The sequence below is a fragment of the Sapajus apella genome, unplaced genomic scaffold (genome assembly GCF_009761245.1).
Source record: "Sapajus apella isolate SASKATOON/1434 unplaced genomic scaffold, GSC_monkey_1.0 scaffold43, whole genome shotgun sequence".
Taxonomy (NCBI): Eukaryota; Metazoa; Chordata; class Mammalia; order Primates; family Cebidae; genus Sapajus; species Sapajus apella.
The window spans coordinates 18,925,813-18,951,300 of NW_022436983.1; the positions used below are offsets into that span (position 1 = coordinate 18,925,813).

The 25,488-nt window shown below is 44.8% G+C and overlaps 1 protein-coding gene and 1 non-coding gene across 7 annotated transcripts in view; one reads left to right on the plus strand and one right to left on the minus strand.

Annotated features, from left to right (window-relative positions):
* Nucleotides 1-4,932: 4,932 nt before the first annotated feature.
* Nucleotides 4,933-25,488, minus strand: part of PAFAH2 (platelet activating factor acetylhydrolase 2) — a 43,404-nt gene continuing 22,848 nt past the window's right edge. For 2 of the 6 annotated variants that reach the window (XM_032300903.1, XM_032300901.1), the window contains exons 8-11: nt 21,232-21,323; nt 18,601-18,771; nt 16,696-16,850; nt 4,933-5,612 (exon numbers count right to left, since the gene is read on the minus strand). In XM_032300903.1, the coding sequence (XP_032156794.1) occupies nt 5,518-5,612; nt 16,696-16,850; nt 18,601-18,771; nt 21,232-21,323 (513 nt within the window). In that variant the 3' untranslated portion in view covers nt 4,933-5,517. Of the gene's footprint in view, nt 5,613-7,090; nt 7,367-15,355; nt 15,417-16,695; nt 16,851-18,600; nt 18,772-21,231; nt 21,324-25,488 lie in introns of all 6 variants that reach the window. The other 4 variants (XM_032300904.1, XR_004275886.1, XR_004275887.1 and 1 more) reach the window with 4 other exon arrangements.
* LOC116566699 lies at nt 7,388-7,491 on the plus strand. The gene has a single exon (XR_004275980.1). It is a non-coding gene; the product is annotated as a U6 spliceosomal RNA (small nuclear RNA).

Below are 25,488 nucleotides of genomic sequence, written 5' to 3' on the forward strand. Positions count from 1 at the left end.
ATTTTGATGTTTTTTAGTTAATCGATTGAGATTAATACATTCCCTATATTCTGAGAGTTTGAAGAAACGGGAGAAACTGCAAAGCCAAGTATGTATATTAGGGATGATAGCACAGTATTTAAGAGCTCAGATTTTATAGCCTGGCATGGTGGTGTGCGCCTATGGTCCCAGCTACTTAGGAGGCTGACGCTGAGGCTGGCAGACAGATTAAGGCTGGGAGGTCGAGGCTGAAGTGAGCTGTGATGGCACCACTGCACTCCAGCCTGGGTGACAGGAGACCATCTCATAAAAACAAAACAAAACAAAACAAAACAAAAACTCCTGGCTAGGTGCGGTGGCTCACGCCTGTAATCCCAGCACTTTGGGAGGCTAAGGCGGGTGAATCACCTGAGGTCAGGAGTTTGAGACCAGTCTGACCAACATGGTAAAACCCCGTCTCCACTAAAAGTACAAAAATTAGCCTGGCATGCTGGCATGTGCCTATAATCCCAGCTACTCTGGAGGCTGAGGCAGGAGAATCACTTGAACCTGTGAGGTGGAGGTTGCAGTGAGCTGAGATCGCATCACTGCACTCCAGCCTGGGAAACAAGAGTGAAACTCTATCTCAAAAAAAAAAAACCAAAAAACAAAAAACAAACCTGAACTTTGATGCCTACGTCCCAGCTTTGCCAAAATCTTGCTGAGTGCCTGATGAAATCAATTCTTGAAGCCTCTGTTTCCCCCTACATAAAATAAGACCAATACCACCTGACCTGGCGTGGTTACTGTGAGCAGTAAGTTAAATGATGCATGTCAGCCCAGAGCACAGTCCTGACACACAGTGACAATCATTTTCGGCACCCTCACTGTCACTGTGCCCTGCAGCTATGGCCAGGGACAGCTGCCCTCTGTACCTGGCTGTGATGGGATAGAAAGTGACCTTCCTAGTGAGGATGAGTCCCAAGCATACAGTATGGCCTCTCCTGTCCCTCTGTGACTTTGCGGGCCTAGGGATAAGTGGTGCTCCAGAAAAAAGGGGGGTAGGATGAAGGTCTCCACAAGGTCAAGACATGGAGTTGGAATCCATCATTTGACATTTCAAGAGTCCAACAGAATTTTTGAGGAAGGGCAAGAGGGGGAGCTGTGTCAGAATGCACAGTGGAAAGGGGCTTGGGGACTACATTAGGGACACAGCAAGAATCCAACCAGCCCTAGTCTCGCAAGTCCAGGAAGTGGAAGGGATTATCTTCCTTCCTAACTGGCTTATCATCTCATGCAAAGAAACTTCACATTATACCACTAGGAGGCCTCCATGAGAACAGAGTCCTGCAGTGGGATGGGGAACAAGAAGATGCCAAAGAAACCCAAGACATCCTCTTTCTGGAAAAGATTCACTAGGATGCAGTTTATCAGCACATGTCAGTTACCATCAGGATTTCCTTGCTTATCTAAAGGCCATTTATCAGGTGTCCTAGTCTCCTGGAAGCTAACCAAAAACCAGAACAAGGGACCAAAGGCCTTGTGATACCCCTTCTGGAGCAGTCAGAGGATTACAAAGCCCATGCACTAAAGGTGAGGTACTTTAGTTGCAAGAGAGTCCCTAAAACCCTCTCTCAGTGGCTACCTTGTTTTCCTTTAGACTCAGTTTTAAATAATGTGGCTGATTTATCAGTCCATTGCACCTCGAAAGTCATAAACTTGAAGTGGCCAAGGGCTAGAGGCTGGTGCACTGAGGAGCGATGGTTGCAGCCTGACCACAAGCAAGACAACACCAACTCTGAACAGCAATACAGCACAAGGGGCAACTCCATGTAGGTTAAACAGCTATACGCATCTTCCTAGATATGAGGGTGCCACTTCTCTGACATGAGACCTGACCACAATATTTTGACTCTCTTGCGATGGCATGGGATGTTAGGAATGGCCACATGACATGCTTTGGATTATGACACGTGAACAGAAATAATGAGAGTCACTCCCAGGCAGAAACTCTCAGAGCTAGCAGGTGATTCATCAGGTTTTCTTCCTGCTCCACTATGGTGAACAGCAACACTTCCAGATAATGGCAGCTCTACCAGTCTGGATCCTAGAATGAGGATAAAAATCATGCAGAGCGGAGCCTGCAGCCAACCAAAGGGACAAGTGGCATGGGCAAGAAACAAATTTTGTTGCTTTTGGGGTTGCCCGTTACCACCATTCAACTGAGTCTATCCTGACTGGAACATCCTAAAAGGTTGAATGAAGTCAGCTCACTTTGTTTAAGAAGTGTGTGTTATCTTTTTGGTAGATTACCATTCAAAATAATCAATATTATATTTTGCTGTCTCTAGGATAATTTTCAATTATATGGAAAATTCACCTACTTTAGTGTTTGCTGGATAAATGAGGGATTACCAGAACATGAATCGAATGAAGGAAAGGATCTAGTTTCTGAACCACTCCCTTCACTAGGGAGGCTCCAGGTCTCTCGTTCATGATTTTGTAAAACATGCCTGCATTACTTATGGAGCTAAGGTAGAAGCTGGGTCTCACGTGCTACTACTGCCAGAACTGGCCTCTCAGCATTTGTGGCACCAGCATAAGGGTGGCGTATCCTTGGGATTGGTCTACGGCTGGTTCTGCAAGTGCTGAGGGGCTCTGGTGCCCATGTGGTAGTTGAAAGGCCCCATTATATATCTGTCTGTGCTCTCATAGAAGGAAATCTATGGGCCGGGTGTGGTGGCTCACGCCTGTAATTCCAGCACTTTGGGAGGCCGAGGTGGGTGGATCACCTAAGGTCAGGAGTTCACCACCAGCCTGACCAATATGGCGAAACCCCGTCTCTACTAAAAAAATACAAAAATTAGCCGGGCATGGTGGTATGCACCTGTAGTCCCAGCTACTCAGGAGGCTGAGACAGGAGAATTGCTTGAAACTAGGAGGTAGAGGTTGCAGTAAGCCAAGATCATGCCACTGCACTCCAGCCTGGGCGACAGCGTGAGACTGCATCTCAAAAAAAAGAAAAAAAAAAAAAGAGAGAAGGAAATCTATGATGTGTTCTTGAGTAAAAGAGCAAGCCAACAACTTCTTGGGAATATATAGTCTTTTTAAGCATACATGGCACATTTACAACACTGATCTCACACTAGGCCAACAACCAAGTTTCAACACATTTTGAAGGATGGAAACCATATGGGTCATTTTCTCTGACCACAAAGTAATTAAGCTAGAAAAGAAAAATGGTAACTAGAAAAATCTCATGTTTGGAAGGTAGGAAATACACTTTTAAGTAACCCATGGGTTACACATCCTCTCACTTAATCCTTCTAACTATTCATAATGCAGACCCTCATTTTAGAAAAGCAAGAGCTGAGACACCATTTGCTCAAATTTACCCAGTTAGTGGTGGGGCCAGGACTCAAGACCAGGCTCCATAACTCTAGATCCCAGGGCTTTAATGATATCTTTCTTACGATATGTCTCATGGGAATTCCCAGATCCTCCCCCACAGCCTCAACAATCTGCTGTTTCACCTCTTAGAAAGGCCAGCTGTTGAGAGGTGGAGACGTAGGCCCAGCTTGCTCTTGTGGCCCTGACCATGGGCCATTGTGTAGAGATGCATTTCCTTTTTGCTCTTGCCTACTTGGACTGAGGCAAGAAGTCTTGAGTAGTGGAGAGGGGGGTTTCAGTTTGATGCCCCCAAACAGCTTTGAACTGGATCCCTAAGACAACTTCCTTCCTTTTAAAGTTTTTTTCCCACATGGGTCCAAGTGGTAAGTGAACACAGAAGAAAGACAGAAGGAAGCCAATTCCAGATGGCTCTCCATCTTGCTCTAATGCAGATTAAACAGAAAATTCCAACATAACATTAGGCAAACATGAGTATTAATATCATTCACATTATAAATGGAACAGAATGGAAATTCAGTCTGTATCTGACTTAAATTTGGGGCAAGGGCCTCAGAGCCAGAAAACAGACAATAAAAGCACCCTGATTCTGAGCAAGTTGGAGGTTCGTAATATTTGAGTTTTTAAATATCTGAGTTTTTAAATTTTATCTCTCTCTCTCTCTTTCTTTTTAAGATGGAGTCTTGCTCTGTCACCCAGGCTGGAGTGCAGTGGCATGATCTTGACTCACTGCAACCTCCACCTCCTGGGTTCAAGCAATTCTCCTGCTTCAGCCTCCTGAGTAGCTAGGACTACAGGCATGTGCCACCACGCCTGGCTAATTTTTTGTATGTTTAGTAGAGATGGGGTTTTGCCATGTTGGCCAGGCTGGCCTTGACCTCCTGGCCTTAAGTGATCCATCTGCCTTAGCCTCCCAAAGTACTGGGATTACAGGTGTGAGCCACCACGCCCAGCCTTCAGTTTATTTTTAAGATGGGGTCTTGCTCCATTGCCCAGGCTGTAGCTGAGTTTTTTTTTTTTTTTTTTTTTTGAGACGGAGTTTCGCTCTTGTTACCCAGGCTGGAGTGCAATGGCGCGATCTCGGCTCACCGCAACCTCTGCCTCCTGGGTTCAGGCAATTCTCCTGCCTCAGCCTCCTGAGTAGCTGGGATTACAGGCACGCGCCACCATGCCCAGCTATTTTTTTGTATTTTTAGTAGAGACGGGGTTTCACCATGTTGACCAGGACGGTCTCGATCTCTTGACCTCGTGATCCACCCGCCTCGGCCTCCCAAAGTGCTGGGATTACAGGCTTGAGCCACCGCGCCCGGCTTGTAGCTGAGTTTTAACTGACCAAACTACTTCCCTGTTGTGGCAAGGGCCTGTGAAAATGGCCATTTAACACTGTTGTTCTGTCATCTTCCCATCTCAACCTGCTTGTGTTGTTTCCTATCAAGGTACATTTTTGGCAAAATGCCCAAAGACATCCAGAGCTTCTGAGGTACCTCTTTGTACCTCAGTTTCTCTCCCTGTGCTGTGAGAACCATGCTGCCTGTCCCTCTGTGGGCTCACAAATACTACTGTAAGTATAAGTAGTACTATGTTTCATGCAATGAGAAGACCTGGAAATAAATAGAAAGTGTGATCACAGCCCATACCCTAGAAATTTACCTAAAGTGCTCAGACTTCACCAAGTGGCCCTGGGGAAGGAAAAGGCTAACAGGTAGGAAGAGATAGTGTTGGGTTGGGCTAGAGTTCCTGGCGGTAAGAATTTTCACTCCATCCTTTGGCTTCATCTCTTCCACTGAAGCAGCACCGGCCATGGGTGAGGGAATGCGCTCGCTGGGCTAAGTCTTTACATCCAGACCTCACAGTGCTCAGCTCGGGGCTTGGGTTTCCCCCAGTCCCACTCTACTGCTTATTCCCCACTCCATCAGGACTAAGGCCCCAGAAAGTCTGTTGGTCAATCAGTAAGTGATCTCAGTCCCAAAGTGATTTTAAGATCAGGTCTAAGATCAAAGTACCCAGTTATCCAAGTAGCAGTGTGATTACACCTTTCAAGCTGTGAAAAGGGTCATGTTGACCACCTCCTGATAGGAGCTCATGGGTGCCCCTGGATAGCTCCCAAATGGAAACTTGGTTCAAGTGACCTTTACAAATGGCCAGTTGTGCCTACAGGCTGGACAGATGGTGGGGGGCCCCAGGGGTGAGCGACGGTCCAATGCCTTCAATAAGGTTGTTCCATTGATCATAGTCTTCTTTCAGGTCTGAATGGGAAAAAAACAAGGTTAGGCAAATCATTGTGAGGTATAGTCAAAGAGAAGCTGTCAAAGATTGAGGGGGTCATCCTAGAGACAGGAGCGCCTGGGATACCAAAAGGACTGGTTATGGTGGGGTTGTATGGTGGTGGCGGTAATGATAATTATGATTTATTCAGTGCTTTTATAAATAACTTATGTAATCCATAACAATTCAATAACAATAGTAATAAAAGAGGGTAACATTTAATTGATGGAGAATTCATTCTAGGGGTTGTACTAAATGCTTTACATTCATGGTTTCATTTAATTTTCACCATATCCCTATGAGCTAAGAATTACTACTAGTCTTATTATATTTTTCAGGACACGAGGCTCAGGGAAGCTACCTGACTTGCCTAAGGTCATTACAGCTGTTAAATGGTAGAGACAGAATTCAAACCCAGGTCAGAAAGTCAGAGAAGGCTGGGCATGGTGGCTTATGCCTGTAACCCTTGTGCTTTGGGAGGCTGAGGCAGGAGGATCACTTGAGGCTAGGAGTTCCTAGACCAGCCTGGGCCACATAGCAAGACCTCAACTCTATAAAAAAATAAAGAAATTAGCTAGGTATGGTTGTGTGCGCCTGAAGTTCTAGTTACTCAGGAAGCCAAGATGGGAGGATTGCTTGACGCAAGGAGTTGGAGGCAGCAGTGAGGTGTAATAATGCCACTGCACTCCATCCTGGGCAACAGTGAGACCCTTTTTCAAAAAAAAAGAAAGGCAGAGAAAATCAAAAGTCTAGCTCCAGGATCAAGGAGGTTACTAGGCAAAAAGCAGTCCCTGACAGCCCAGTCTGTGGGTGCAAATCCAGGGCCACTTCAGTGAAGGGTAAGAGCAACAGGACAGCAATATCGTGGAGCAGCAGAACCCTGGGAATGACTTGAGAGGGGGCTCCGAGCTCACAGCTGGTAGGATTAACTACATGACAAGAACAGGCACAAAGAGTGAAAGCCCTTGGGCTGAGGAAACGGGGAGGCTGAGCAGGTGTCCTTCCTCAAAACAAACAGACTCTGGGGCAGAAGGCAGGGACCACTCTCATGCAGCTTTAGATCCCCAGTGCCTTGCCAGGAACCTGGCACAGAATAGGCCCTTGACATATAAGTGCTACATAGTCATTAATTCAAAAAACAATGAGCACATCCACTATGTGCCACACTCTGTTCTTGGAGCCAAAAATATAGCCACAAACAAAACAGATGGCAACTGCTCTTCTCACAGAGCTCATCATCTAGTGGGCAGAGACAAATAATACACATAGTAAATTACACAGGATGTAAAAAGGGAAGAGGTGCCCGCCGAGGAAAGCACTGATGGTGGCTGGAGGTTGGGTTCGTGAGGGGAGGAAGAAAGGGCCCAATGTTTTAAAAAGGGTGGTCAGGGTGGGCCTCACTGAGAAGGTGAGATTTGAGGCAAGGCTTGAAGGTAGTAGGAGTATACCATGAGACTACCTGGGAGGAATGTTCCAGGGAGAGGGAGCAGCAGTGCAAAGTCCCTGAAGCAGCAGCATTCCTGGAGCGTTTGAGACTCATGTGGTGAGAGTGAAGTGAACCAAGGGAAGAACAGCAGAGGAGGATGCCAGGAGGGACTGAAGGCCACGTTCCATAGACCTGGCAGGATAATGGAGTCTGGATTTGACTCTTGGAGAGACTGGGAGCCACTGGAGAATTCGGAGCAGAAGAGTGAGAAGGTCTCACTAAATTCCTTAAGGGCTCACTGTGTCTGCTCTATGAAGGAAAGACGCTTCAGTGCTTGCTTTGGCAGCACACACACTAAAACTGGAACAATACAGGGATGAGCACGGCCCTTGCACAAGGATGACATGCAAATTCCTTAAGCATTCCATATTTTTAAAGAGAAATAAATAAATACCATGATTTAAGGAAGCCAAAATAATAATTAAATAAAGAAATAAGGCTGGGCACAGTGGCTAACACTTGTAATCCCAGCACTTTGGGAGGCCGAGGTGGGTGGATCATGAGGTCAGGAGTTCGAGACCAGCCTGACCAACATGCAGAAACCCTGTCGCTACTAAAAATACAAAATTAGCTGGGTGTGGTGGCACGTGCCTGTAATCTCAGCTACTCAGGAGGCTGAGGCAGGAGAATCGCTTGAACTCGGGAGGCAGAGGTTGCAGTAAGCTGAGATTGCGCCACTACACTCCAGCCTGGATGACAGTGCGAGATTCCATCTCAAAATAATAATAATAATAATAAATATATACATACATACATTAAAAAAATGACTCAAGTAAAGTTTCAGGACACAAAATTGGTATACAAAAATCAGTGGTGGTGATTTTTCTGGGTGCACTGGCTCATACCTGTAACCCCAGCACTTTGGGAGGCTAAGGCAGGAGGATCGCCTGAGCCCAGGAGTTTGAGACCAGTCCAGGCAATAAAGTGAGATAAAGAAACAAACAAAAATATCAGTGGCATTTCTATACACCAATAACAAGTTGAGAACCCAATCGTAAACTCAATCCCATTTATAATGGCTACCAAAAAAATCTCAAAACAAAACCTAGGAATACATTTAACCAAGGAGGTAAACGATCTCTGCAAAGAGAGCTACAAAATACTGATGAAAGAAATTGTAGATGACACAAACAAATGGAAAAAACATCCCACACTCATGGAATGGAAGAATCAATGTTTTAAAAATGACCATAATGCTCAAAGCAATTTACAGATCCAATGGAATTCCTATCAAACTACCAACGTCATTTTTTACAGAATTAGAAAAAAAGTCCTCAAATTCATATGGAACCAAAAAAGAGCCTGAATAGTCAAAGCAATCCTAAGCAAAAAGAACAAAGCAGGAGGCATCACATTACCCAACTTCAAATTATATTACAAGGTTATAATAACCAAAACAGCATGGTACTGGTATAAACACAGAAAAATAGATCAATGAAACAGAATAGAGAACCCAAAAATAAAGTCCACATACCGACAACCAACTGATCTTTGTCAAAATCAACAAAAATATATATATGGAGAAAAGATGTCCTGTTCAATAAATGGTGTTGGAAAAATTGGACAGCCATATGAAGAAGAATGAAACAGGACCCATATCTCTCAGCATATGTAAAAATTAACTCAAGATGGATTAAAGATTAAACATAAGACTTGAAACTAGGGCCAAGCATGGTGGCTTACGCCTGTAATCCAAGCACTTTGGAGGCCAAGGTGGGTGGATCACCTGAGGTCGCGAGTTCAAGACCAGCCTGACCAACATGGTGAAATCCTGTCTTAAAAAAAAAAAAAAAAAAAAAAAAAAAAAGACTTGAAACTATAAAAATCCTAGAAGAAAACCTAAGAAAAACTCTTCTGGACATTAGCTTAGGCAAAGAATTTGTCCTTAAAAACAAATGCAACAACAACAAAAAATAGACAAATGAGACTCAAACTAAAAAGCTTCTGCACCACAAAAGAAACAATCAACAGAGTAAATAGACAACCTACAGAATGGAAGAAAATATTTCCAAACCACATATCCAACAAAGGGCTAATAACCAGAATCTATAAGGAAAGGCTGGGCACAGTGGCTCATGCCTGTAATCCCAGCAATTTGTGAGGCCAAGGGTGGTGAATCACTTGAGGTCAGGAGTTTGAGACCAGTCTGGCTAACATGTGAAACTCTGTCTCTACTAAAAACACAAAAAATTAGCCAGATGTGGTGGCACATGCCTGTAATTCCAGCTACTCAGGAAGCTGAGGTAGGAGAATTGCTTGAACCTGGGGGATGGAGGTCACAGTGAGTTGAGATCACACCACTTCATTCCAGCCTGGGCAACAGAGCAAGACTCCATCTCAACAACAACAACAACAAAATAATAATCTACAAGGAACTCAAACAACTCAAGAAGGAAAAAATACACAATTCCATTAAAAAGTAGGCATTCTGCAAAAACTGGACTCAAAAAAAGAAAAAAGTGGACAAAGGACATGAATAGATATTTTTTCGAAAGAAGACATACAAGTGTCCCACGAACATATATATAAAAAAGCTCAACTTCACTAATCATCAGAGAAATGCAAATTAAAACCACAATGAGATAGTATCTTATACTAGTCAGAATGGCCATTATTAAAAAGTCCAGAAACAATAAATGTCGTTGAGGGTGCAGAGAAAAGGGAACACTTATGCACTGTTGGTAGAAATGTAAATTAGCACAACCTCCATGGAAAATGGTATGGAGATCCCTCAAAGAACTAAAAATAGAACTACCATTTGATCCAGCAATCCCACTACTGGGTATCTACCCAAAGGGAAACAAATCATTACACCAAAAAGACACCTACACTTGTGTGTTTATCACAGCACTAGTCACACAGCAAAGATAGGAATCAACCTAAGTGCCCATCAACAGAAGATCTGATAGAGAAAATCTGGTGTGTAGGTATATCATGGGATACTACTCAGTTATAAACAAAGAAGGAAATCAAGTTTTACAGAATAGCAGGCCACTATCCTAGGTGAAATAAGTCAGAAACAGAAAGTCAGATACTGAATGTTGTCACTTATAAGTGGGAGCTAAGCGATGGGTACATGAGGACATACAGGGTAGAAAAACAAGACACTAGAGACTCCAAAAGGTGGGAGAGTACAAGTGCGGTGAGGGCTGAAAAATTACCTACTGAGTACAATGTTCACTATTCCGTTGATGGGTACACTAAAAGCCCTGATTTCACCACGTGCAATATATCCATGCAAGAAAATTGCACTTCTACCCTCCAAATCTATACAAAGAGAAAAAAGAACAATAAGACTGTGAGGTGGAGGGACTGGCAAGGGTGACAGTGAGGAGACCCGTTAGGAAACCACTGCACTAATTTGGATGAGAGATGATTTGGACAGGATGGTGCTGTGGGGTGGTGACAAGTGATTTGATACGATGCGTAGTTTGAAGGTAGAGCCAATAGGATTGTGTGAGGGACTGGATGGGAGGCACGAGAGAAGAGACAAGGATGAAGACTTTGACCTGAGTAACTAGAAGGATGGAACTATGATTAACTAATAGGGGAAAGAGTGCAGGTGAAGTTGGTTTTGTTTGTTGCGTCTATTAGATGACCAAGTAGAGATGTGGAGCAGTGACAGAGGAGGTTGCCAGCAAGGAGGTAACACGTAAAGCCATGAGAAGAGGTCCAGACACTGGGCCCTGCAAGCAGCAAGGTAGATGGAAGAGGACCAAACATGGAGATAGGAGAAAGTCCATAGTGCAGATCTCAGAAGTGAAGACAGGAGTTTCCCAGAGGAGGGGGCCATCAACTCCATCAGAAGCTGCAGAGACTTCCAGAAGATGGGAAATGAGAACTATTGGAGTTAGCATTGTGAAGGTCACTGGGGACCCTGACAATAGCAGTTCTGATAAAGTACTGTGATACAAAAGCGTGGAGTGGGTTAAGAGGGAATGGGGAGAGAAATTAGAAAAATCGAGGGCAGACATTCTTTTGAGTTTTGCTGTGATGGGGAACAGGAGATGGGTGGCAACTGCAGGGGATATTGAAATAAAGAGAAAATTTCTTTTTTCTACAAGAAACTTCAGCATTGAACCAGTAGAGAGGGAAAAATTGATGATCTAAAGTAAAGAGGGGCTGGGTGCGGTGGCTCACGCCTGTAATCCCAGCACTTTGGGTGGCTGAGGTAGACAGATGACTTGAGGTCAAGAGTTTGAGTCCAGCCTGGCCAACATGGCAGCCACTGCATTCCAGCCTGGGTGACAGAGCAAGACTCTGTCTCAAAAATAAATATATACATACATAAAATAAAAAGAGAAAAAATCACTGGCACAGTCATGTTGAGCAGGCAAAAGAGGATGGAATCTCGTGTTGGGGGTTGGCCTTAATTAGGCAATTGAGGCAGGAACTCTAGAAACTGCAGGGAAAGCTGATTCTACACAGGAAGGTGGGGAGAGGTGGTTTTGGGAGTCTGAGGAAAGCTGGTTGCTTCCATTTTCTCAGTGAAGTGGGAGGTAAAGTTAGCCGAGAGACAGGATAAAGGAAGAGGTGTGAGAAGTTTGAGGAGAAAGAAGATGTGAAATAGTCTTCCAGGAGAGTGGGAGAGGAGGTGGAGCCAGGAGCTGCATGTAGTTAATATGAAGGAAGCACCAGTCTTCATAGATCATATCACCAGAGCAGCCAAACAAGGGCTCTCAGAAGTATTTTTTTCCAGAGTGAGAGGTTCAGCTGAGCCACTTACAGCCTATTTTAGTTTCCCATGTGACAATGTACTGTGTGGCTACTAAAAGCTTTTCTCTCTTTGCAAACCTAATTAGCCTGAGCCCAGACCCTTGGCCCTGTTCTTTTCTTTAGAGACAGGGTCTTGCTGTGTTACCCAGGGTGGAGTGCAATGGTGCAATCACAGCTCACTGCAGCTTCAACCTCCTGGGCTCAAGCAATCCTCCTGACTCAGCCTCCCAAAGTGCTGGGATTACAGATATGAGCCACTGGGCCTGGCTGACTTTTTCGACCTGTCTTATCTCTCTCTCTCTCTCTCTTTTTTTTTTTTTTGAGAGGGAGTTTCGCTCTCATTGCCCAGGCAGAAGTGCAATGGCGCAATCTCAGCTCACTGAAGCCTCCACCTCCGGGGTTCAAGCAATTTTCCTGCCTCAGCCTCCCAAGGAGCAGGGATTACGGGAATGCACCACCATGTCTGGCTAATTTTATATTTTTACTAGAAACAGGGTTTCTCCATGTTGGTCAGGGTGGTCTCAAACTCCCGACCTCAGGCGATCTACCCTCCTCCCAAAGTGCTGGGATTACAAGCTGGCCCAGACTGTCTTATCTCATCACCTGGATTACTTACTGCAAGAACCTCCTACCAAATCTCCCTGCCTCTCACCTTGACCCATCCTATACAATGCACCAGACTGTGAGCACAAGTCTAATCATGACAGTCACCTGCTCAGAACCCAACAGGGGCTCTTGATGGCCTGTGGAATAAAATTCAAACTCACTTCAGCAAATCCATGGGTTTCTACATCTGGCTTCTGCCCATTTCTCTATCTTTGTCTTTCCACAATTCACTCTCCTGAGCTCCAGATACACTAAACAATTTCCCAATCCCAACCAGGCCCGCTCAAACATTTGTACCTTCTGTCCAAAAGACCCTTGCCCTTTCCTGCCTATCAACCCTCTGCTAAGATTAAAGGCAAGCACTGTATAGTCCAGGAAGCCTCCATTCCTAGCTGTTCTTCCTCTCCTTCAAAGTTATGTGACTGTCTTCCGTGTGGACAGTCTAAAGACTGAGTGCCGGCCGGGTGTGGTGGCTCATGCCTGTAATTCCAGCACTCTGGGAGGCTGAGGCAGGCAGATCACCTGAGGTCAGGAGTTCAAGACCAGCCTGATCAACATAGAGAAACCCATCTCTACTAAAAATACAAAATACAAGATTAGCTGGGCATGGTGGTGCATGCCTATAATCCCAGCTACTCAGGAGACTGAGGCAGGAGAATTGCCTGAACCCAGGAGGCAGAGGTTGCAGGGCACTGAGAGCACGCCACTGCACTCCAGCCTGGGCAACAAGAGTGAAACTCTCTCAAAAAAGACTGAACACCTACTGTGCTACTGTGGCCATGGAACTACCAGAGTCACCACCATCACAGTGCAGTGACTAAGAGCATGGGCCTTGGAACTGGACAGCCTAGGATGCCTATTGGCTTTGCCACTTAATGACCAGATAACCTTGAACAAATTACTTAAATTTCCTATGCTTCAGTATCCTCCTCTGTAAAATGCGGTTAATAATAAAAGTATCTACTGGAAAGGGCTGTCTTTAGAATTATACACAATAAAGTGCGAGCAGAAGGCCTGGCATAAATTAAGTCCTCAACAATCTTTCCTCAGTCTAAGTCTCTCCTGCCTCCCATTTCCTTGTCTGCCGGTCTCAAACAATCAGTATCTTAGCTCAACAGGTACTGCTTTTAAAGGGAACCCAATTGTGCCATGGTGGGCTTCCTATCATCTTTAATCTTAAGCTTTTACAATGACATGGTGCCTATGAGGGAACAGGGAAAGGGGGCTGAGGGAGGACCAGGCAGTCAGGCACCATCCAAGTCTCAAGACATGGGTTCATTCGCTGCTTGCCAGGTGATAAGAATGATGCCCTAAGGTCTCTAACTGACCCTAAGGTCTCCAGATGCAGGCTGGAATCATGGCTTATGATGTGCAAGATGAAATGATCAGGCAGAAATAGAGAAATGAAAATTTACTTCTGGGCTGGGCGTGGTAGCTCACTCCTGTAATCCCAGCACTTTGGGAGACCGAGGAGGACAGATCACCTGAGGTCAGGAGTTCGAGACCAGCCTGACCAACATGGAGAAAACCCATCTCTACTAAAAATACAAAATTAGCTGGGCATGGTGGTACATTTCTATAATCCCAGCTACTCGGGAGGCTGAGGCAGGAGAATCACTTGAACTCAGGAGGTGAGCCATGAGCCTAGATCTCACCACTGCATTCCAGCCTGGGCAACAAGAGTGAAACTCTGTCGCCAAAAAAAAAAAAAAAAAAAAAAAGAAGAAAATTTACTTCTAAAACATCAATAAATGCATAAGACAGGTGTGTTTAAAATGCAGACTCAATCCAGGCTAAGTTTGTTGTGCACTTGTGAGAAATGTGTTCCTCTGCATTGATTGATTTAAAAGAAAAAAAAAAAAAAAGAGAAATTTGAATTTACTCAGGTCATCCAACTAAAAGGCTAGTGTCCAGAGCACATAGGTGGCCAGGTGTGATGGCTCACGCCTGTAATCCCAACACTTTGGGAGGTGGAGGCAGGTAGATCGCCTGAGGTCAGGAGTTTGAGACCAGCCTGGCCAACATGGCAAAACCCCATCTCTACTAAAAATACAAAAAAGTAGCTGGGCGTGGTGGCACATGCCTGTAGTCCCAGCTACTTAGGAGGCTGTGGCAGGAGAGCTGCCAGAGAATTGCTTGAACCCAGGAGGTTGAGGTTGCAGTAAGCTGAGATCACACCACTGCACTCCAGCCTGAATGACAGAGTGAGACTCTGTCTCAAAAACAAAACAAAAAAACAGAGCACAGAGGTGACTGTCTAGCTGTCCCAAGCACTGGTCAGACCACACCTAACACATTATAGTCAAGTAAGGGCACCACAGTTTATCTATTTATTTTATTTTTTGGAGACAGGGTATCATTCTGTTGCCCAGGCATGAGTGCAATGGCATGATCTTGGCTCACTGCAGTCTTGACCTCCTGGGCTCAAGTGATCCTTCCACCTCAGTATCTCAAGTAGCAGGGACTATAGGCACATGCCCCTATACCTAGCTAATTTTATTTTATTTTTTTTTGTGGAGATGGGGTCTCACTATGTTGCCCAGGCTGGTCTCAAACCCCTGGCCTCAAGCGATACTCCTGTCTTAGCCTCCCAAAGTCACTGGGATTCCAGATGTGAGCTACCATGCCCGGCCAGGGCACCACACTTTAGAAGGGGCACCAAAAAACAGTGACTCAAAAGGAATGGATAACAAAAAGCAACATGGGGAACTGAATGGGGACAGGTGGAGGTACCACAAACATTTAGCTTAATAAACAGAAAACTCAGAGAGGACCAGCATAGTTTACTTCAAATATCTAGGGAACTGCCAAGTGCTGTCTGAGGCTTCTCTGGGTACCTCTTGAGAAGTTAACCTGGGAAAATAGAGGGGGGTTACAAAGTAGGAGATCTTGCTCTTAATTAGAGTTAAGTCAAACCTTTGAAATTCAGGCAAGCCCAGCTCCTTTCTCATGGAAACTGCCCTGCACACAGCACCTGCTGAGGGATCAGAAAGGGACATCTGATGCAGAGGGCTCAGGGCCCAGCTGGGACAGGGCTACAATGTTCTGGTGGGCAAAGAGGAGCTGATACAATCAAATTGCCTCTCTTGGGAATCTGTTCTAAGAAATCAAAAAAATATGGCAGTGAGCAGTGGGAGCTGAAGATGAAAGGATGCCACAAACCCAGAGGCAACAGACTCTGAGTGGTTCAAGCCGAGTGAAGCTATAAGGAAGCAGAAACTGAATAAACAGCTGCTATCAGTGAGAGAAAAACCATAGACCAGAAAGAAAAAAAAATGTATAATGGAACAAAGAAAATGAGATAATCATGAGAAGAAGACACAGAGAGACTGAAGCCATGAGACAGTCCTGCAAGCCCCCCTGATTTCTGTAACCGCGTTTCCCACCCAGTCCAAGTGCACACTCATAAACAAACTCCCCTTTTTTTCTCAAGTTTGTGAAACTTTAGTCATTGTAACCAATAAAGCTTAATAAGAGGATGTCTCCTCTGGGTGGAAGCTGGATCAGGGACCTCTGGAGGCCTTGCCCTTTAGCTGCTCTGTGACTGATGACATTAGTCATAGTCCTTCATGCTTTGTTTATTTAAAACACTTCCATAAATTTAGCCCGTTATCCTCATAAACTCCCCTAAAACGCAGATAAGGCGGGTAATGAGTTTGGGTAAGGAGCGAGGTGGTGGAGTAAAGGGAGGTGAATACTCCTTTTACAGTCAGGAAACCAAGGTTCAGAGAGGTTAAATGACTAGGCCAAGGTCATTCTGCAAGTAAGAAAGTTAGGGTCTACCAACTTTCAGTTTAGTGTTTCTTCTTATTTATTTGTTTAATTATGTATTTATTTGGAGACAGGGTCTTGCTCTGTTGCTCAGGCTGGAGTTCAGTGGTACAATCACGGCTCACTGCAGCCTCGACCTCCTGGGCTTAACTGATCCTCCCACTGCAGCCACCACATCTGGCTAATTTTTTATTTTTATCTTTTTTTGGTAGAGATGGAGTCTTATGTTGCTCAGGCTGGTCTTGAACTCCTGGCCTCAAGCCATCCTCCCACCTCAACCCCCCAAAGTGCTGGGATTACAGGCATGAGCCACTGTGCCCAGCCTTGTTTTTCCCCATAATTCTATGTAAGTCTCCCCTTCACTCAGGTTTTCCATTTGCCATAAATCTCCTTCCCAGATCCCAGACATATCAGAGATTTCACTGTGCTGCAGGGAAATCTAAGGGACCCCACAGCTGCCCCAAGAACTCCAGTTTTCTCCTTACCAAGGTGTTTCTGCAGGAAGGCCAACATGGCCCGCACCATAACCTCCTGCCCTTCATAGGGGTCCAGACTCCCACGGTTTTGAGTGGAGAAGAATCTACCAATCAAGTTGCCAGTTACAAAAGCAAAGTCAGTTTGACTCCGATGAACAGAACCACTAGAGAAAAAGAAAAATAACTGGTAGGGGTCTGGAGGCTAAGGCATATGTGTTAAGCACCTACTATGCACAAGGTGTTTTTCATCCATTATCACACTTCATTTTCACAGCAACCTTGTAAGGGAAGCATTTTCCCCCTTGACAGAATCCAAGGAGAGAAACGATCTACTTAGGATCAGGTCTCACAAGTAGCTGGGGATGGAGTCAGGACTTGAAGCCAGATGTGCCTGGCTTCAAAGGTAGCTCAGCCCCTAACTACAACGCCTGACAGTGCAGGGAAAAGGTTGAGCTAGCTGGAGCAGGGACAGGAGCAAGAGGGTGGGGTCTGTGGCATGTGGCATTTCTGTTACTACAATCTATTAGTTACGGCTTTTGCCCGGTGAATTTCAAACATTCACAAAACAAATTAAGACCTTCTTTAGAACTGTACCACAGAGTGAAGAGGGAAAAGGAATTACTTGCCTTTATTTAAATAATCAGAAAAGTAAGAGTGAGTGCTTTGTAAGAGGGGGTTTCTGGGTTAGAACTTCAGTCCTTTGACACTAAATACATTTAGTGAAATCCTCACTGGGTTAATTTTGGGCTAAATTATTCATAACTAAATTTACCAGTCAATTCAGTGAGAGAAAGCGAATTTAAATGCTGAAGTATTTGTCTGATATCACAGAAAGACTAACTTTAAAAAATGCATTAGTTAAGGCACACAAAAAGATACATATATATAACATGGGGTACTTGAGTATCCAGCACTCAGTTGAATAAGTGACACGTTGCCAGGAGTTAAGTCCCCTGTGTGTATCCCTTCCCAACTGGCCTCACCTCCCTTCCCTCCTGGTCACAGTTATCTTGAATCTGACCTGGGGAAGCATTCAGGGAGTGTCTACTGCCATGAAACCAAACTGAAGGAGGAGGGGTGGCAAGGCAGCCAGGACCAAGATGAACAAGTGAAGAAGCCACTGGCAATGCTGCTGACCCCAGTGCTCAAAGGCTCTGGATTTGGCATTTCAACTACCCAAGTGACTCCAAAGGTCCATGGCATGTAGTCACTTGTCATTTGCCGAAACAAGACCCAGATCCCGGAAGCCTGTGTGCCACTGGGCTCGATTGCAGGGTAGGAGCAGTCCGTGAGATCTCAGCCTGACATCTGCAGCTCAATATCACCTCCCACATGTGGAACATTTCTTAAAGTCACTAGAAATGATTTTTTCCCTGTGAAAAATGGCTCCCAAAAGGAAACCAACTCATAGTGCTGATGATAAGTGAAGAAAATATGGCTTCTCTTGACCAGAATATAGGTGGTTTATAGAAGACAACATATGTTACAGTGATCTGTGATTTTAGTGTTCACAAAGGTGTCTAAAATGTGTCTGGTGAATATCAAAGGTCTACCTATTCACATTCTTCAAAAGACAAAATAAAATTCCCTTAATGAGGCTAGCAATCTCTGGAACTCACCCAGACCCATACCACTTCCTTTCCAACACACAATCCCATAATGCCCCCTTTCAGAAAGCACTAGGTAAATCCTGTCATAAAGTCAGATAAACTATGGAAGAAATCACTGTAGATGGAGCTTAGCGGAGAAGAGAGGCAGACAGAAAATTCTGAAAGAATTTAGACATTGAAATTCAGGAAGTATTCAGGTATTCTACTAATGGGTAGAAAGTTCTAAGTAATCCAGAAGTTAAGGGCGCCATAGAAAGTGGTGAATGGCAAGGGCACTGGGATCATGACCTTGTGGTTTACTCACAGAACGGTTATGATCCTAGATTGTTCATGCTGGGCACAAATCTTCTTCATCAAATTGACACTCTCCATTGTCTGGAATTTCTCAGCATTGATAAAGAACACAGGGCCCCGGGCCTTGGAGTAAAAGTCACGTTCAAGAGGAAACATCCAAGCATCCAGAGCCACCGCACACCTGGAATAGGACCAGACATCTGGAATTGCCATGCGGAATCTCAGGCAAGAATAGTTAGGGTGGTGGGGGGAAGGGTGGAGTTCCTCCCTTTGTTGGGTAAAGGCTCAGAAAGCCAGGAAAGGGGTACGAGGGCCCACAGCCTTCAGTTAGGATCTTATATAGGAATCACTTTCACTTTTCGCCCAAGATCCTTCTAGATTTCAAACCCTCTGAAGGCAAGGATCAGATCTCCTTCTTCTCCTGGATCTACTCTCGGGTGACTGACCTGAGTTCCACAGAATGGCACTTCACTCATTTAATTATTCATTCATTCAACATTAATTGAGTGCCTACTATGTGCTTTGGATACAGACATAAGTGAGGGTTATTGCTCTCAAAGAGCTCCCAGTCCAGCAGGGAAGACAGAACAGACAAGGTGACAAAACAATATAGCTTAGTGCCCTGATTGCACAAGGTGCTATGTGAGGTTAGGAAAAGCCTCCTTGGTGCCAACAGTAAAATCATGTCACCAAGGGCAATATTATGGCATTAAGATTTAGCCATTTCCCTCCTCGGACCCCTAAAATGCTCCTCCATTCCTCTCCATCTCAATAAGGGACAATCGTCTTCCACTCACATTATCAATAGATACACAAATGAAAAACCTTGGATTGGTCATGGTGGCTCATCCCTATAATCCCAGCACTTGGGGAGGCTGAGGCAGGAGGATCACTTGAGCCCAGGAGTTTAAGACCAGCCTGGGCAACATAGTAAGACATTATCTCTAACAAAAAAGAAACAACATTTTTTTTTTTTTTTTTAATTAGCAGGCTGTGGTAGCATGTACCTGTAGTTCCTGTAGCTATTTGAAAGGTTGAGGTAGGAGGATCACGTGAGCCCAGGAGGTTGAGGCTGCAGTGAGCTGATTGCACCACTGCACTCTAGCATGGGCAAGAGTAAGATTTCTGTTGTTCCTTTTTTTTGGCTTCTTTCTTTTTTTTTTTTAATCTCAAAAGGTATCAAGATCTCTGCTTGGCCGGGCGCGGTGGCTCACGCCTGTAATCCCAGCACTTTGGGAGGCCGAGGCGGGTGGATCACGAGGTCAAGAGATCGAGACCATCCTGGTCAACATGGTGAAACCCCGTCTCTACCAAAAATACAAAAAATCAGCTGGGCATGGTGGCACGTGCCTGTAATCCCAGCTACTCAGGAGGCTGAGGCAGGAGAATTGCCTGAACCCAGGAGGTGGAGGTTGCGGTGAGCCGAGATCCCGCCATTGCACTCCAGCCTGGGTAACATGAGTGAAACTCCGTCTCAAAAAAAAAAAAAAAAAAAAAAATCTCTGTTGTCTCAAAGGGAAAAAAATAAAAAGAAAAATCTGCATTTCCTCTCTGTCCTTCACCTCCCATATGACCAAGTCCTGAAAACTCCAAAACATATCCTGACTCCAATCACTTCTCTCCATCCCACTATCTCAATTCTGATGAAAATTCGTCATCATTTCTCACCTTGATTCTGAAACAGGCTCTCTCTAATGAGCCTCTAGGCTTTTGGTCTTGTCCTTCTACAGTCCATTCTTCACGCAGTAGCCAGAAGGATCTTTTAAAATGTACGACTGATTTTTCTCTGTTGATAATTTTCAACAGTTTCCCATCATACTTAGAATAAAATCTACACCTCCTTACCCTGGCCAAACGACCCTGTGCTCTGGTCCCTATTTCTCTCTCTGATCACAGCTTAAACTGCCTCCCCCTCACTCCCTATTCTCCTCCGACCCTAACACAGTAAGCTTCTTTCCACCGCAGGGCCTTTGCATTAGCTATTCCTGCTGGCTGGAAAGATCCTCCTCTAGATCTTCATACGGCTGACTTCTTTGCCTTTCCAGTCTTGGTTTCACTTTCTCAGAGACATATCAGCCTGTTTTTTTTGTTTTGTTTTGTTTTTGTTTTTTTTTGAGACAGGGTCTTGCTCTATTGCCCAGGCTGAAGTGGTGCAATCATAGCTCACTGTAACCTCGAACTCCTGGGCTCAAGTGATCCTCCTGCCTCATCCTTCAAAGTAGCTGGAACTACAGGCATGTACTATCACACTTGGCTAAGTTTTTTGGTTTTGTTTTTTAATTTTTTTGTAGAGACAGCGTCTTGTGATGTTTCCCAGGCTGATCTCAAACTCCTGGTTTAAGCAATCCTCCTGCCTCAGCCTCCCAAAGAGCTGAGGTTACAGTAGTGAGCCAACATGCTCAGCCTTATTTTTCTTCATTGCACTTGGTCATGGGGATTTTATTATCTGTTGGCTTTTTCACTCATCTGTCTCCTCCCACAATAACATAATTCCATGAAATCAGAGATCTTGTTTTCTTGTTTACCACTGAATCCTCAGTCCCTAAACAGTGCCAAGAACATTCTACTTGTGTAACAAATACTTGCTGAGTGAATAAATGGTGTATGGAGCTAAGCACAGCAACACTACCAGGAAACTCACCGAAACTGGGTCTCCTTCGCCAAAGCCAGAATAGCTGTGGCCCCTCCAAATGAATGTCCCATCACAGCCACACGGCTTAGGTCAATGTTGCCCTGTGGAAAGCGGAGAACTTAGCCAAGTCAGAAACTCAGGACTGCTCTTTAGCAGTTCATCAGGAGCAAGGGGAAGAAATAGTGAGGTGATGAGGCCAAAGGCACAATACAGCGAGTGCGCCCACCAACATCACACTATCAAGAATCTCTTGCCTGTGGAAGGGGCACCAGTCAAGCAGTCCCTGGACTGAACAGCTTTGTGTAGGCAGGAATTGTGAAAACTGTACTTTTCATGTTTACTTTTGTAATCTCACTACTTAACAATAGCGGATCAGGGTAGACATTCAAATATCTATGAATAGGCTGGGCACGGTGGCTCATGCCTGTAATCCCAACACTCTGGGAGGCTCAGGCAGGTGGACTGCTTGAACTTAGGAATTTGAGACCAGCCAGGGCTCAAACATGACAAAACCTTGTCTCTACAAAAAAATACAAAAATTAGCTGTATGTGGTGGTGTGCATGTATGGTCCCAGCTACTGAGGAGGCTGAGGCGAGAGGATCGCTTGAGCCCAGGAGGTCGAGGCTGCAGTGAGTAATGATTTCACCACTGCATTCCAGCCTGGGTGACAGAGCGAGACCCTGTCTCCAAAAAAAAAAAAAAAAAAATCTATGAAGAAATACTGACGGGTTGGTCTATGAGCATGATGCTAACAATCAGAGCCGTCTCCATCCTCTAGAATCCCTGCCTTACACACTGGTCGGAGGTCCATGACGCATGGACTGAGCTGAGGGTGGAACGGGGATGCTCCTGCTGCCTGTCCATTGTGCTCTGGAGCAAAGACTGCTTGTGCAGAAACCAGTGCAGATTCTACTTCCTCTTTGGATATCTGTTGTGATTTTTATCCAAAGCCAAGGGGAAGAGTGAGTCTGTGCACTCTAATATGCTTTGCATGTATCTATTTCTGGTTATACTCAGAAGCCTTCAGGGTATGGTTATATAAAAAGCTATTGCAGCCGCCTGCTAAGGGGCTCAGGAGGCCTCTCCAGGCTCTGCGGCCCAGCCTCTGCTCTGAACTTCTGCTCTGCTCTCCCCACTGTCTATTCCAAGGCTTTGTACCTAAATCTTCCCCCTTAACTCAGTACCCTCAGATCAACAACTTGGTTGGATGGCCTCTTTGGCATTTAAAAAAAAACAGGTAAATATATTCATATACCTCTAAAATCAGAGGTATACAAAAAGTCTCCTATCTACTCCATTTTTTTCCACATGATTGCCCACCACCTACCTCCAAACAGGTAGCAGTTTCTTATGTGTCCCTGAAGAGATTGCTTATATTCATAAGTCAACATGAATATATACTTTTCCTCTTTTCATACACGTGGCGCTGTATCTTTTTGTACACAACATTAGTACATAAAGAGCTTCCTCATCCTTGTTCACAGCTGCATTTGACTTGGCCATGGTATAGACAGCTAGCTGATCACCAAATCTTTTCCTCTTCTTCCTGGTCTCACAGCTAAACTATTTCCCGGCAGTTAGGTAAGATCTTGTGACTGTTCTAGCCAACAGAATGTGAACAAAAGTAGTATCTCAATTTCCATGCCTGGTCCATAAACTGTCTCATACAAACCTCTATGCCCTTTCCCATTCTGTTGGCTTAATGCAAACAACAAATTTGGGATTCACAAATTTTGTGAGGTTAAAGACATAAAAGAGATTATAAAAGAAGCTTGGATCCCTGAGTTGCCTCTTATATAGGAGCACCCATATTAAACTCCATGTAGGAGAGAAATATATTTCTACTGTGTTAAGCCACTGAAATATGGGGTTTACACACTAGCAATTACCATTCACCAAGCAAATACATCCACTGTCCCATAATTAAACCAGTTCCCTCACTGGTGAGTGTTTAGGTTACTATCAAACTTTTGCTATAACAAACAACACTGGAATGAATAACACTGTCCATCTATCATGCTGCATGTGTGCAGGTATTTATTTGTAGGATAAATTCCCAAACTGGAAATTACTGGGTCAAAGAAACATATGCATCTATACTGTTGATGATGCCAATTGCCAAATGCCCTCCATGGGATGATTTGTATTCTCACCAGCAATGTAGAGAATATCTACTTCCCCACAACTTTGTTAACAGAGTCATCAGTGTTTAGATCTCACTCAATAGATGAAAATGTATTTAGCTTTTTTTAATGCTGTATTTCCCCTAAAAGGCTGCCCTCTTAACTAATCTAACTGAACTATAGCCTGGCGTTTCCCAAAGCCTTTTTTTATTTTGAGATATAGTCTCCCTTTGTCACTCAGGCTGGAATGCAGCAGCACAATCTTGGCTCACTGCAACCTCTGCCTCCTAGGCTCAAGCTCAAGCGGTTCTCCTGCTTCAGCTTCTGAGTAGCTCAACTATAGGCGCATGTCATTACGCCCAGCTAAATTTTGTATTTTTAGTAGAGATGGGGTTTTGCCATGTTGGCCAGACTGGTATCAAACTCCTGGGCTCAAGTGATCCACCCCACTCAGCCTCCCAAAAGGCTGAAATTACAGGCATGCGCCTGGCTTCCCAGTGCCTTTTTCAGGCTCACTCACAGGCATGCAGGGCTAGACCTCAGTGCCCAGGGCCCCTCCAACTCTCACTTTACTAACACTGTAGCTGGCAAAGCACTCTAGATTCCAGGGTCTGCCTTACCTATTGGGCATGCAGGCAGATGCTTCTCCTGGAGAATATTACCAAAGCCTTTAAAATATACGTTATGAAGAGGCTTTGGGGCACACAGCACAAGCTGTGGAATCAAAATGCCCCAATTTCATGTGTGACTCTACCACTTACTTAGCTGGGTAATCTTGGGTACTTAGTCTTTTTGATCCTTGGTTTCTTTTTTTTTTTCTTTTAATAAATGGGGTTTCACCATGTTAGTCAGGCTGGTCTTGAACTCCTGACCTCAGGTGATCCGCCTGCATTGGCCTCCAAAGTGCTTGGATTACAGGCGTGAGCCACCGTGCCCGGCCGATCCTTGGTTTCTTTCTATGTAAAGAGATAAGAATGCTTACTGCATAAGTTTGTGGGAGGAGCTCTTAAAATAGCAAGTCTCGGCCAGGCGTGGTGGTGGCTCATGCTTGTAATTTCAGCACTTTGAGAGGCCACGGTGGGCAGATCACCGGAGGTCAGGAGTTCGAGACCAGCCTGACCAACATGGAGAAACCCTGTCTCTAAAAATACAAAATTAGCCAGGCGTGGTGGTGCATGCCTGTAATCCCAGCTACTTGGGAGGCTGAGGCAGGAGAACCACTTGCACTGGGGAGGTGGAGGTTGTGGTGAGCTGAGATCATGCCATTGCTCTCCGGCCTGGGCAAAAAGAGTGACACTTGGTCTCAAAAAAACAAAAACAAAAAAAACCAAGTCTCATAAAGCAGTAATTGTAAATATACATGTATGTATTATATATGCATTATACACACACACACACACACCCCATTCTTATTAATATAATATAATATGGCATAGCTATTAAATATGATGCAGTTGGGTGCAGTGGCTCATACCTATAATCCCAACACTTTGTGAGGCCAAGGCGGGTGGATTGCCTGAGCCCAGGAGTTTGAGACCAGCCTGGGCAACACGGTGAAACCCCATCTCTACAAAATACAAAAAATTAGCTGGCATGCAAAGAATTGCACACACCTAGAGTCCCAGCCACTTGGGAGGCTGTGGTGGCTACAGTGAGTGGTGATCACACCACTGTATTCCAGCCTGGCTGACAGAGTGAGGCCCTGTCTCACAAAAATAAACAATAAAATTCATGCTACACAGGAGGATTGCTTAAGCCTAGAGTTTGAGCCTAGACTGGGCAGACAGCAAGACCCTGTATCTAAAAAATTTTTTTTAAATCATACCATAGAAAAATATTAATTGGGTGGGCGTGGTGGCTCACGCCTGTAATCCCAGCACTTTGGGAGGCCGAGGTGGGTGGACCACGAGGTCAAAAGATCGAGACCATCCTGGCCAACTTGGTGAGATCCCATCTCTACTAAAAATGCAAAAAATTAGCTGGGCATGGTGGTGCGCACCTATAGTCCCAGCTACTCGGGAGGCTAAGGCACGAGAATCACTTGAACCCGGGAGGCAGAGGTTGCAGTGAGCTCAGATCATGCCACTGCACTCCAGCCTGGCAACAGAGTGAGACTCCATCTCAAAAAAAAAAAAAAAAAAA